Genomic DNA, 14,697 nt, shown 5'->3' on the forward strand with positions numbered 1-14,697 from the left:
GAGCAATAGAATCAATGATTCAAGATGTGAGATTTGTAAAGCCAAGTTGCAATGTAGAATAGACAATTCAAGATGTGAGATTTGTAAAGCCAAATTGTGATTTTGATGAGTAGAATCAACGATTCAAGATGTGAGATTTGTAAAGCCGAATCGTGATTTGAGAAAAAAAGAGTTGACGATTCAAGATATGATATTTGTAAGGTCGATTCACAATTTGAGAAGTAGAATCGATGATTCAAGATGTGAGGTTGGATTATGATTAACAATGAAGGAAAATGAATCGTTTGGAAAGTGGGATCATCCAGAAGTTGGATTACCATGAATCATCCTTGAAAGTGGAATCATCCACTTTCAAGGAGTGGATTACCATGAATCATCCTTGAAAGTGGAATCATCCACACAGGAGAGTTGGATTGCCATGAATCATCCTTGAAAGTGGGATCATCCAAGAGTTGGATTGCCACTAAGCATCCTTGAAAGTGGGATTGTCCGAGATTCGGATCACAACAATTAAAGAAGTTGAATCGTCCCCAGGAGTCAAATTGCCCTAGGAGTTAAATCCCCATGATCTAAGAATCAATGATCAAATATGTGAGATTGATGAGGTCTTGGTGAGGTCAAATCACGATTTTAGAAGTGGGCTTGAGGTTGGACCATCTAAAAAGTCAAATCATCAACAAGAAGGGTAATCACATAATTGGGTTTCTTGGATCGTGATTAAGATGATGCAACACCTGGAGTGCTTGGATGGATTATCTCATGCCTCATGCCTCACAACAACTGGGGGGGGGAAACATGCCTCATGCCTATAATTGCCTGCGTGGAGAGAGAGATAATCAAGATTGCCTACTACCTCCATGTAGAGAGGGTGAGGAGATCATTTTTATCTTACCAATCTGTTAAAGCAAAGAGGGAGGACTAATTTGTTGTAGCAGCAAAGAGGGAGATCATTGGTCACCAGAGAGATATCGTTGTAGAGTAGAGTGAGGAGGAGCAAAGGCTTGGATCTTGGCCATACTACCACGGTTGTCTTCTCTTGCACCACCCTGATCTTGCAACCAATTGTCCAATCACTGAGCCCACAAAGCAGAAGAGGAGGCAAGGAGGAGCCTTGCCGATAGGATTGTTTTTGGTTTCTTTTAGAGTACCACATAATAGTCTTTATTATCTACATTTGTAAGATATATGAGAGTCTTTTCTTTACTTTATAGTAAATTTTTCTGGGGTGAACCTCCTTTTGATTGGCATAAATATATTGTGTTAGTAATGTCTAGATGTAGTTTTGCCCATATTCTTGAATGGTAAGAAATTTGTTTCTCTACTCATGCTGGATGCCAAATTCTTCAATCTTTAGGTTTGCATCCTTTGTCTTTATCTTCAAAAAGCCTCCTCGTGTGTGAATGTCCTTATTCCATCTTCTAGCTGTAAGCTATCATATATGTGACCATCCTCTTTTCCAGAAAATCTTGTAACTATGAGTTTGTAAGCTTTGTACTTACTACCATGTTCTCCCATATAGTGTGCTCCTCCCATTTTGGCATTGGTTCCCTAATTAGATATGTCATATATACGAGATTTTTTGGGGGGCTGTGACGTAAGCTTCTAGAAAAAATCTAGAGCTTTGGCTACAACAATCTAGGGGTTGTGATGTAAGCTTCTAGAAACAGTTTGGTAGGGAGGCGGCACAACTGAGGTTCTCCTAGAGAGATCTGCGAAGAGCAGATCCCTCAGTATGTGAAGGGACAAAAGAAGTACACTGCACTCCCAACAGAGGTATTGAAGCCATTATGGTTGGGGGGTGAAGAAGCTGTAGTCATAGTTGACAAGGGGCCTTGAGAAAATCAGAGTGCGCAGCAAAAGCGTGGTTCAACTTAGCAAGGCGTCAACAAGTGACTGAGCAAATGGTCCAGAGATCACAGTCCATGCGAAGAAGCACAGGACATAGTCCAACACGAGTAGGAGGAGGCAGTGGCGGCGGCCTATGATGTAGCAAGTGGCATAGTCCAACATGAGTAGACCTAAAGTGAAAACATCAGGGTCAGCATAGCTAGACCTTGATACACAGCTTCGAGTGCAGTAGACAGCTAGCACAAGGAATCACAACCACCCAGAATAGTAAGCATAGTGAGATGGCTCTAGAGAAGTGATGGGTGCAACAAGAAGGCGCTCTCAGCAAAAGACATTATGATGAGCTAAAACACAAGCAAGGCAAAGGCAACCAAAACAGTCAATTAGCATGTAAAACAGAAGAAACACTCCACGACCACAAAAAGGGAAAAATGATACAATTTGTGTGAAGGAAATAAGCCCTTTGGAAAAATTGACCGTTTACACTAAACCTCTAATAATAGTTGGTTCACATGCTTAAAATCATACCCGCAAAAATTTGTATCGCCTCGAAATATCATGCAAATATCGGCTTTATGAAAGCCGTGGTATTTTTGACCACTTGGATTTTTTGGGTACCCTGCCCTTGCTTGCACGCATGAAAAGGATTGTATTCTTTCTCACCCAAATTTTATGAGGGTCCCTTGCGTGAGACCATGGGTGCTCAAAAAGGATGTAATTGTGGTGTGCGTTCAGTTGTGCACGCATAGGTGTCGCACTACATGGGTTAGTTCCCACCCGAACATGTATGTTCAAATTGGACTCAATGGTTTCGCTGTGAGCAAGTGGCCTCAAAATGGACTTCGTGTCTAAGTTCGCTAGGCACATGCACACACACTTGTTGACACTCCAATTTGCATTGAGGGGGAGTGTTGAGATTGGCAATACCAAAATTGTTGGAGGTGAGAGGTGAGTGATCTAATTGATTGGAGAGAGAAGCTGCCATGGAAGCTAAAAAATGGAGATTTCAGAAATATGAAGATTATGAAGTCTTCATCAACATCAAAGAAGCTGCGCCCAAGAGAGTTGCAAATGGGAGTTTTGCAACATGGAGGGCTTGCTCATCATCAAAGAAGCTGAAATAAGGATTTTCAGCAAGTATGAAGGCTATGGATTCTCTTCGGTGTCAACAAAGAAGCTGCCAAGGAGACAAATGTCTAAGAGGTGCAATGCTTGTCTAAGAAGGGACGAGTGGTTATGGGCTTGGAAGAAGTCCATGGTTGAGCACATTCGAAAGGGAAGATGCCCATTGGTATGCTCATGAAGTATGGGCAATGTTGGGTGAAAGCAATTGGGGCTTTCACAAGGTATGCACTTATGGTTTCTAGAGAGAAACCAAAATGGAGAAGCACCCTTTAGAGTGGAACATGCAAGCAAGAGAGCATGTGAATTTTTGGGACTCATCAAGGAGCTCATTGTAGCAATAATGATGGGTATTGGAACCTTAAAGGTAGGGTTGCAGAGGCAAAGAGACTTACAGTAAAGGAGAAGCTGCATATGAGCAGCTATCTATAAGCATGCAAGTTAGAATCTGCATATGAGCAGCTATCTATAAGCATGCAAGTTAGAATCTGAATTGGGAGCGTGTGATAGCCATGCACATGGCTATGGAAACCTCACAAGGAAGAGCCAGAACCACCAAGTCCACGACAGCAAAATTGCAACAATTTAAGAAGTTGCACAGTGAGCAGCTTATGGAAATGCAGCTACAAATGAGCCAGGCATTGCTAGGTTAGAAATGGAAGTCGAGAAGTTCGTGGAGCTATTGAGGAAGGAGACGCGGCAGCCAATAGTGCGACTGAGAGAAAACGTGCGCAAGCAGAGCTTAAAGAAGGAAGAAAGAGCTGCGAGGTAGACGGAGACACTGTTTTGGAAGATGAGGAGCAGGCAACAAAAGCTAGAAAGAGGACGTAACCTGTGCATGAAGCTTGAAGGAGTTGTTCGTGGGGGCACCATAAGAGGAGGCTATGCAGGGTTGTGTCGACAAGAGGAAGACGACGGCCGACCTCGGGTGATAGCAGCGGAGAGAGAGAACGTAGCTTAAGCTGTAGCGTTTGGCAGACAGACCTCAACGTGTTTGAGAGCATAAAGAGGACGACCAGCAAAAGCATGCAGCACCAAGGCAGGGAAACTTGCAGGTGGGTTTCATGGGGTTGCACGTATTTAAAATTGTGATATGACACTCGGGTTCTTGCCCTGCTTTGGCCAAAAGGCATTGTATTTGTTTCACCCATGATTATGAGGGTAGCCGTACCCGAGCAGTTAAAAGCTCAAAACGAGAATTTGTATTCACCCAGTGCATGAGGGTTCTCCTACTCGAGGCGAAGGTCTCAAAAGGGATGTATGGTACTAAAAATAGAACTGGGTTCCCAGCTTGAGCAAAAATAGGTGCTCAAAGTGAAGGGTGTAGTCCTACCCAAGTTGAGACTCAAAAGTGGATAGTGTGCATGTTCCTGTCCTAGCACAATGTGATGTAACACTCCGATAGCATTGAGGGGGAGTGTAGAAAGGTGCAATGCCTATTATTGTATGGGTGATGGGTGAATGTGAACACCTCGCTTAAGAGGGGATGTTGAAATATGTAAGCTCAGTTTATGCGTGTGTGGGAAAGCACCCTAGAGGTGCAAGATATTGTAGTAAGATAAGAATGCCACATATGATATTGTATGGTGTGTAAATGTTGAGAGCCATATAAAAGAATGTGGAAAAGGGAGTGCCACGTGCATGATGATGTGTAAAGTGGGATAAGGTTAGAAGGCCTATATCATTGTATGGTTCATTTGTGATATGCAATAGAATAGAGCTATTATTGAGTGTGCAATCTCTCTCTCTCTCTCTAGTCATAGAGTTTCTTGTGTGGTTTAATCCACCTTAATTCTTATGCTTAATCTTGTGTCTATCACCATGATCAATGCCATGTTAGGATTGTTAACATGGTATCAAAGCTAAGATGGGCTCTTGATCATGGTGAATATCTATGCATAGTTTTCTTGTTTATGAGGTTATTTAATTAAGCATTATTTTTATTTTATTATGAAACATTTAGCACACTTGTTGTCATTAGTATTGCATTTGGAGAGAGATTATGTTGGTGAAGGCTATGGAGTCTTTGGTGTTAACAAGGAAGCTGCCAAGGAGACAAAGGTGTCTTAAGAAGGTTAGTTTTGTGAGTTTTGCCTCATGAAATTTTGGAAAAGGGTTGCTATATTGGGATGTGTGAATCCCTTGGTACCTTGCAATTTGTCAAGGATGTGAGGTGCATGCTTGTTCATGTGAAAATAAGCAATTATGGGCTGGTTGGAGCCCAAGTGGAGCTGATTGTGCTCACTAATTTGCTCATGAAAGAAGAGCTGGTTGTGGATGCTATTGGAGCATTCATTTTCTTGTTTATGAACCTATGGTTTCATTTGAGAGACCATGTGAAAAGCACCCCTGAATGGATGCACGCATTGAAGGAAAAGCAAGCAGATTTCGAGCTCAAGAAGACCATGTCAATGTTCATGGAAGACTCAACTTGGAGGTCTTGAAGAGGCAAAGAATCTCGCAACAAAGAGAGCTAGTGTTGAGTGTGCAATCTCTCTCTCTCTCTAGTCATGGTGTTTCTTGTGTGGTCCTCTCTACATGTGTCATGTTCAGCCCTTCTCGTTCCTTTTCCAAATTCTCTATGCATTGCATCTTGATCTCCTCTACCTTGTGTAGCTTTGTGACCTCTACCTAATGTGCAGCTTTGTGACCTGTTCTTTAGCCAGCTTTCTTGCTAGCTTCAAAATCTACTCTGATTTGTTGGAGTTTGGCCTTCCAATTCAGTAGATAGGTGTATCTCCTTTTGATTTGTTGGAGTTTTGGCCTTTGAGTTCACTCGACTGGTCTATCTCCTTTTGCAGCTTCTGTTCATAATCTTCTTTAAGGCCTTTCATAATCTTTCCATTATCAACTTATCTTCTATTCTTTCCAATTCATCGTTACAACCCTTAAGGCTTTTCCGTAAGTACTAATTCGGTCGAGCATATAATTGATCAGCATATATGGCAATCTGACACTAAACTAGTCATTATCATTATCTTCCTTCTCTGGGATTATAATATAAGTCCATGTATTTCTTACGCAGACAATGTTCTAATATTTAGCTCTGTAAGGCTTGGAGATAATAGCAGAAAATTTGTAAGAAAACCTAGTATGCAAGTATTTGTAAGTTAAGATCATGAAGCAGAAACCTTCTCTGTATGGCTTGGAGATAATAATAAAAAATGTTTGTAAGGAAACCTGGTGTGCATGCATTTGTAAGTTGAGATCCTTAAATGGAAACCTTCTCTTTGCCTGGTCGTTCCTCTTATTCTTTTACATCATCTTCACTTCTCATGTTTTCTTGAGGATTTTGCTATATCAGCTTCCACTAGTTTAGGAGCATCTACCTATCCTTTGAGAGAGGAGTCTCTTCCTTGGGAGCTTAGTTCAGGAGCATCTACCTATCCTTTGAGAGGAGTCTCTTCCTTTAAAACTTGTTATGCCCTTGGGAGCTCTTCTTATGGCACCTTTTGCTCTCGAATGTGTGTCTTTGGTGCTATATGTCCTTGGCTTTGTGGGTATCTTCCTTGTCCCCTTGCCTTCTGCTTCTTGTGACACACCTCTTAATTTGGTATGACTATCTTTGGTGCTATGTGCTTGGCTTTGTGGGTATCTTTCTTCTCCCTTACCTCTTCTGCCTTACCTTCTGCTTGTTGTTCTTGGTGCTATGGGGAAAGAATTTAGGCCTCTTTGAGGATTCCTATTTACACGGGCTCCTACTATAGGAGTTTTTCTATGACTTCAATTGTGTGATGGAGAGTTTCCTCTTTGAGGATTTCTATTTACACAGGCTCCTAGAGAGGTTTTTCTATGACTTCAACCGTGTGATGGAGAGTTTCTGAATTAAACAATAAAGGTTCATGTCGTTATACTTGCTAAGGTACTCTAATAGGAGGTCTTGCCTGAAACAAATTCTATACCTATGTCTGGATCGACCCTTGAGACCATATAGAGAACGTTGTTAGGGAGGGAGATAGATTTTCTTGTACGTACTCTTCACCTTCTTCAGAGGCTTCTTATCCACCCTTGGCTTCACAAGGGCTAACTTATATATGTTAGCCCTCGTGGATTTTCTTATACATACTCTTCACCTTCTTCAGAGGCTTCCTGTCCACCATTGACTTCACCAGAGCTAACATATATGTGTGTGTGTGTCTGTGAACGCGCGTGTTTGTAGAAGATGCTTGTGGCCACCACCGTTGCCTCCAGCATAAAAGAGGAGGAGGACCAAATATGAATTTGGTCCTGACACCTTGGTTTCTAACAAGTGTCCAATGAGATGGAGCAACACCCCATGTTTGCATGCATGTTCAAATGATTTATTAATTAAGTGACTTGTTTTCATGCGCTACTTGTGTTGATGTGGGCCAGTACTATAGAGGCAAGGATGGCCGGAACTATCGCATGCAAGACAATGTGAGTGCACTTGCTTGTTGGCGAGCAATTGGCATTTTGTAGGGCTTCAAACAGGAGATGAAACCATGCTCAAAATCCATTTGGGGCTTTCAAGGTGACATTTATAAGCTAATGGGTTCACACTTAAAAGTGTGGACTATGTATTAGATGGGCTCCAGACACTGGAGGCTAGTGGGCACCCATGTAAAAATTTTCATGTGGGCACCCTCTTTTGGTCCTAGGGTACGTGCAAGAGCCTTCTCTCCATGGCACCTCACCAACTCCTCTGGTCTACTTTTTCATGTGTGCGAGAATCCCCAAGGGCTCCTCTTCTGCTGTTTCACCTTCTCAACTGTAGGTCGCCATCATCACACTACCTTTACGGACTTGTATGACTTCTGTACGGATATGCCACATCACCCTTTGCTGTCGAGACAGCTATAATGTGACTCCTCTGACTGGGCTATGTATGACATGTTCTCTGCAACCAGCGACACATCGCCCGTAGGCCGGAACACTTGCTGAATCTGCCACATGGCTGTACAACAGTACCGGACCTAATCTCATAAGTCTGTTGTTCCCTGGCCACGGTATGACCTGAACCTCTGGCTCAAGGGAATGTGCCCCCCAAAAGATTCATCATAGGACTGAGGTGCTTGTTTGTTTGTTTGCTTATCATCCATGAATAGCACCTTCATACTTGTATCTCAAAAAATCTCTATTGAAATATACAATTCCTTAGGAAGGGTTGGCCCATTCCTGCCCTCGTGTGTATGATTCGCTTACATTTGTGGTGGTGTTGAATTGCAGCATTATTCACATTAATATTTGTTTAGCCACAAGACTACGGCTCTTACTGTGTGCCGCATTAATTACAATTGCATAAATTCAGCTAAAGTAGACACGACTCATATGGCCAACCATCACGCACTGGTGCTGCACCTACAGATACACTTGTAATAGCCATTATGGTGACTTCATATGCTCTGTATAGGTGCAATGATTGCAACATTCGCGCCTTCATGGTTATACAAGCCCGACTGTAAAATCTTTCGTAAAATGCCAAATAGCTTTATGGAGACGTCCCATGCTCTATACACTTGCAACGATTGCAACATTGAGGCCTTTGTGGCTATACAAGCCTCACAGCCTGACTTTGTGGTAAGCCTAAGTTGTAAAGTCAAGCATGGGGTTTGTATGCATTTGGCTACTAAAGCTTGAGAAAATGCAAGTTGCCAAAGTTAAGCTTGAAGACATATACCGTCATAAGGCCAGATGAATCTGAACTTATGAATAATTTTAAAAGAAAGAAAAGAATCACCAAAAACAAACAAAATTTTATATTTAAATTAAAAAAAAAAAGCTTAATAGAGACACCCGAGAAAAAAATAATATAATAATAGTAATAATAACTTGCAAGGATAGACAAATACATAACTAAATCACATGCACCCACATACACACAAACAAATTCTTTATTGAACCACAACAAAAGAATTTCTAACAAACAAGCTAAATAAATTTTTAATAACTAATTAGCAAAAACAAAACTTTTAATGACTAAAGTTAAGCTTGACGACAGTTTCTTTTATGATTCAATTCAATTCCTTCTTTACTTCCATTTGCAATGCTTCAATTCAAGAGATCAAAAGAATTCAATATCTGATCCAGTACTAAAGCAGTATCTGGTAGAAGTGGGTACTCCAAACTGTCAGCGAAGGCAACATTCAAGATGTACAGTTTCTTTGAAGCCACAGTTACAGCTGATAAAATGCGTTTGACCCCCCGTGAACTGTCTAGCTTGTATTCGAGTTGATACAAAGGTACCCCTCCATGCACTTGCCGCTCATTTACCTTGATCAGCTGCACATCATTAGTGCTAGGCTGCAGCATACACATTAGACCATATTTAAGATTACAAATGAAAAAGGCTTCAACTTAAGAAATGCAAAAAAATCAAATAGATGAAAATTAGAACAACATACCTTCTTCCTTTCAGCTTGTAAAAGCTTGTCTGCCACAACATCTACAGTCCCGAACTCCCGGAGAGATGAGATTCGGACGGGATTGACCACCACGCCTATGTTATTACCCTTAGATTGAGGGTCCTCGAAAAGAACGGTTGCTCCGGCCTTGTCTATCTTCGCAAGTAAAGGCAGAAAACCACAGAGAGAACTGAGGTAAATTGAAGGCCAAAAACAATAGATGAAACTAATGAAATGATAAATGTAAGAGCAACTACATGATATTACTGAAAATTTTGGTATGTTAGCTCACCTTGTTCCATTGAGCAGGTTTCATCAAGGTGAAGCCTTCCATTTCATCAATGTAAAACTCCAAGTTCAAGGGAGCTTGCCTTTTCGCATCTGCCTTCACAATTCCTTAACACTGTCACTCCAATCCCAATTGAGATAAGACATTGACAAGAAGCACCCAAATTCTCATTATCAAGGAGGCCAAGAAATTGAAACTTACTGTTTCTCTTATGGTCTAGGAATAAGAACAAACTCTATCAAAAATCAAGAAAGCACACGTGTTCATTGTTGACTCAACACATCACGAGATGTAAGCACACATTTTAAGAAAACAGATCCTTCCATTAGTGAAGTAAATGTATATTTAAAAAGACAAATATAATCCCTCTAACAAGGTTGAAGTCTAAGAGTAGGGGGAGACTTCCTACATTGCTAGCTGCTGTTCAAGGGAGGTACATATGCAGGGGTGGGGGAAAGAAACACACTGAAGTATGTAGTGCCAACTGATCACATTCTCACTTCAAGATTAAAACAGCACGAGGCTCCATGCACAAAATGTGCCCTCCTTTCTAGCATAGCCCTGGAGTTGCCCTTGTGGCACTCCAAGCAGCCACGGATGATGTTGAATGCGGTTGGTACATAAGGTATAACGTCTCCATAGAGCACGCCCAAGGATCATCTTACCTAGAACCCAAACCCTAACAAGGTTTTATAGACCCAATGTCATGACCCTGAGAAAATGGAACAGCACAAGTGTGGGCACGGTGGTTGCTGAGCAAAAATATTAAATGTTTCACATTTGGGGTGCCCGGACAGAGAGAATGATGTATGGACATCTCCAGGTGTGAAGGGGGGAACTAGAACATTAATATTTTAATGTTTTGTTTATGGTTGCCCCTAGGCCTTAGTGGCCCCTAGGGAACTTTAATGTTTATTAAAGTTGGGGCCCTAGGACATTTTTGGAGAGAGGCCACTCCACTTTTGGAGTTGCATGCCTCTCTCATCTCTCTCTCTCTCTCTCTTTTTGGGAGGCGTGCAACCTACGTGCAAGTCTGAAGCGTGGAGAAGAAGGGAGGAAGTCGACTGCTGCATAGTGGTGGATTGCTGAAATTGCTGTGAGCAGACCAGGCCGTAAAGTCCACGTGGCCAGTACAGGCCGTATAGGGCAGGCGACGGCTGTGGTTGCAGGCGGCGCCGGCGATCAGAGAACAGGCGGAGCAGGCAGTTGCAGATTCAGGCGGCTGCTGGCAGGTTCTGACCTATACGGAATAGGGGCTGCAGGTGGATACTGTACAGAACAGTACGGTCGCTGCTAGCTGGAGCAAGCGGATACTGTGCAGGACAGTATAGTAGCAGCTTTCTGACACAGACAGTTCAGTTGCTGCAGATTCTTCTAACGCAAGCAGTAGTTGAACGTACAGATTGTACGAACAGCTGCAGGGGTGTTCTATCAGAGTATATTTGGTGCAAAAGTCAGGTGGTTGCAAGAGGAAAAGTACAGTCAGTCTCTGGCATGCACAGACTGGTACAATTGGCCTCGCGAGTGCACAACCACGTGCTGATTTGGTAAGCTCTGAACTTGTTCATCTATCTTTCTTTCCATTGGCTTATGTCTGTTGCAGAGTTGTGCTATCTGGCCCCTTGTGAGAGGAGGGGTATGGCAGATTGAAAGGGTGGAAACAGAGACTGGACAGTGGATGTATGTTTGTGCTGAGTTGTGGAAATATTTACATGAGATATGCCAGATGTGTGCTCAAGGCTGTCCTGCTGAATGGTCTTGGCTGATCGGAGGGAAGCACAGAGTGTTGATTTTGTGGGACACAGATCTGTGTGTGAATCCTCTGTGCTAAGAGGTCTTGTGGGCTGCCAGATTGGACATACAAGTGTATTCTCCTGGCTGGTCTTGTTGTACTCAGCTTTACATCATTTTGAATTTGAATTAAAAAATAACGAAAGGGGCGCCAAGCTTTGGGACCAACAGGTGTCGGTTTTATTTCAGAATTGGGGCACTCTAGCTCCAATCAAATTTGTTTTTATATCTGGACTACAAGTCGAAGGGACTGCTAGTCTACCGCACTTTGGTTTCTACCAGAGGCCGGTTTCAAGGTTCCGTTGCCGGGACCTATCATCAACTTTCTTAAGGGGGTGAGTTCGTGGTTGACTCGCGGAAAGTCATCGCTGAAAAATTCAGCAACATGTCTGATACAGAAGACGAGTACTTTTATCATGAAGAGGAAGAGCAAGATGTCAGAATATGCAGCGGAAATGATATCCAAACTTGGGTAGACAAGAGCAAGTAGACTGCAGAAAATAATCAGCACAAGAAACACTGAGAGATGTGTGTAAACTCTTCTCTATACACAAGATCCCGGAGATAACTGAATGAGAAAGTGGAGGAGGATGGGGGGGAATATATACAAGCCCATGAGGGCAGTCGGCCAGCTCTGGAAGAGGCCCACGACTGACAAAATGTCCACGACTGCTGAAAAACAGCAGTCGGCCAGCATCTGGTGCCCCACATCTGCACAAAACAAGTCGGCCAGCACTCAGATAGCCCACGACTGCTACAGATGCAGTCGGCCAGCCTCAGAGTGGTCCTGGCATCACCTGGCAGCCCTCCAGCCACTAGGAAAAAATGGGAAAAATAGGGAAAAAATACGGGGAGTGTGGAAAAATGATATACGGGCGGGCACACCCACAACAGAGGCCCTGGTGTATACAAATAGACAGGAGATGACTTCTAACACCCCCTCTCAGCTCCTGGCTGTGAAACCAACCCCAGGGAGCTGGAGTGCCGCCTGAGCGTAGCCTGAGGTAGAGACTTCGTGAAGAGGTCCGCCGCATTGTCCTCCGTCGAACAATAAAGTAGCAAGATGTCACCCGCCAAGATCTTCTCACGAACAAAGTGATACTGTATCTCTATATGCTTGGTCCGGGCATGGAAAACCGGGTTCCGAGCAATAGCTATACAACTCTGGTTATCACACTGGATGACTGTGGGCTCCCTCTGTGGAAACCCCATCTCGCCAAGCAGCCTCCGCACCCATACAACCTCACAAGCAGCACCACAAGCAGCCCGATACTCTGCCTCTGTCGAAGAAAGAGCAATAGTCGGCTGCTTCTTGCTGCTCCAAGAAACCGCTCCTGAGCCGAGGGTAAAAGTGTATCCTGAAGTAGATCTCCTCGTGTCTGGATCTCCTCCCCAATCTGAGTCACTCCATCCTTGGAGCTTGACTCCATTCCCTCCTGTGTAAAAGAGTCCCAGATCCTTCGTACTCTGCAGATACCGCAAGATCCGCAATCCTGCGTCCCAATGAGTCTTCAATGGCGTCTGCATAAAAGAGCTCAACAGCCACACGGAGAAGCTCAAGTCCAATCTGGTGTTCAGCAACCAGATCAATGAACCAACCAACTTCCGGTACTGCGAGGCATCAACTGGCTCACAAGGATCTGTAACAGTTAACTTTGTGTTCGGGTCCATCGGCGAAGTAATAGGCTTGTAGTTCTCCATCCCAAAGGCCTCAAGCAACTCATGAACATACCGCTGCTGAGAGACGAAAAACCCCCTCTGGGTCTGCCAGATCTCCAATCCCAAGAAGAAGTGGAGTAAGCCTAAGTCGGTCATCTCAAACTCCTTTGACAAGGCAGCCTTCGTCACTCCAATGTGCTCCACATGACCGCCGGTGAGAATGAGATCATCCACATAACGGATGATGAGTGTGACCATGCCGCGTTCCCGAAAGAGATACAGGTTCGGATCTGCAACCGATCTCTGGAATCCAGTCCGAATAAAGAAGGAATCAATCTTCTGATTCCAAGCCCGCGGAGCCTGCTTAAGACCATACAAGGCCTTACGTAACCTGTAAACCATCCCTTCCGATCCTGGAACAATGAAGCCTGGAGGCTGCTCAACGTACACCTCCTCCTGCAGGTCACCATTAAGGAAAGCCGATTTTACATCCATCTGGTACACGGGCCACCTCTGAGAAGAAGCAAGGGCAAGAACGGTCCGAATCGTGGTCATCCGCGCTGTCGGTGCAAAGGTATCCTCGTAGTCGATGCCTGGCCGCTGAGCATAACCCTTAGCCACGAGCCTGGCTTTGTGTTTGTCCACCGACCCATCAGCCGCGTACTTGGTCTTAAAGACCCATTTGACACCAATGACTGACCGCTTCGACGGCCTCGGTACCAACTCCCAAGTGTTGTTCTTCTCGATGGCGTCAAGTTCCACCTGCATGGCTTCCCTCCAAGTATCCTGTGAAAGGGCTTCCTTTACGGAAGTGGGCTCTTTATCCCGCATGATACGAGACATAAGAGCATAGTTCACCTGAAGAAGCTCCGCCGTGTTGCTTTTATCTCAAACTCGATGTGATCTTCGAGGGCCGTCCTCTGTGGTCCATTCGGAGGGTAGCTCCGTGACACCTGACTCCCGAAGGGTGTCCATCAACCACCTAGGTACTCAAACAGATCGTGGAGCCTCCTGTGGTCGCGGGGGCTCAACTCCAGCTGCGGGCTCAACCTCCTGTGATGACTGAGGTGGATCATCTGGAGTGGTAGACTGGGAATCATCATCAGACTCTGGATCTCCAAGAAGTGGCGGCTCCTTGACAGTGGATGCTGGAACATGCTCGTCAAAGACCACATCCCGGCTGACTACAATCTCGTTCCTCTCTGGATCATACAACCTGTATCCCTTGGAAAGAGAGTTATACCCCACAAATACCAGCTTGCGGGACTTGGAGTCAAGCTTCCCCCTCTGCTTCTTCGGAATATGTACATACGCGTCACTCCCAAAGACACGGAAGTGCGAGACATCGGGTTTCCTGCCAAAATATGCCTCAAATGGAGTCATATGGGGTACAGAAGTCGTCGGAGAGCGGTTAATGGTATGGACAGCTGTCGCCACAGCCTCACCCCACAGTGGACGAGGAAGATCTCGATGCTCCAGCATGGTCCTCGCCATCTCCACCACAGTCCTGTTCTTACGTTCAACAACTCCATTCTCCGAAGGCGGTCCACACAAGTCAGTGTGAATCAACTCCAAAGGTTTCGAAGCCCGCCTGGAAGCCTGCTTCGGAAAGGATTCCCTGTGCTG

At 44.3% G+C, this 14,697-nt stretch overlaps 1 protein-coding gene across 1 annotated transcript in view; it reads right to left on the reverse strand.

Moving 5' to 3' along the window:
• Positions 1–8,941: 8,941 nt before the first annotated feature.
• The window catches only part of LOC147625792 (Photosystem II reaction center PsbP family protein), a 39,076-nt gene continuing 33,320 nt past the window's right edge, over positions 8,942–14,697 (reverse strand). Inside the window, exons 2-4 of the mRNA XM_086817364.1 lie at positions 9,625–9,713; positions 9,333–9,488; positions 8,942–9,231 (exon numbers count right to left, since the gene is read on the reverse strand). Coding sequence (XP_086673490.1) covers positions 8,980–9,231; positions 9,333–9,488; positions 9,625–9,713 — 497 coding nt within the window. The 3' untranslated portion in view covers positions 8,942–8,979. The remainder of the gene's footprint in view (positions 9,232–9,332; positions 9,489–9,624; positions 9,714–14,697) is intronic.

The sequence above is a fragment of the Cibotium barometz genome, chromosome 23 (genome assembly GCF_041138505.1).
Source record: "Cibotium barometz isolate CiBa-2024 chromosome 23, ASM4113850v1, whole genome shotgun sequence".
Taxonomy (NCBI): domain Eukaryota; kingdom Viridiplantae; phylum Streptophyta; class Polypodiopsida; order Cyatheales; family Cibotiaceae; genus Cibotium; species Cibotium barometz.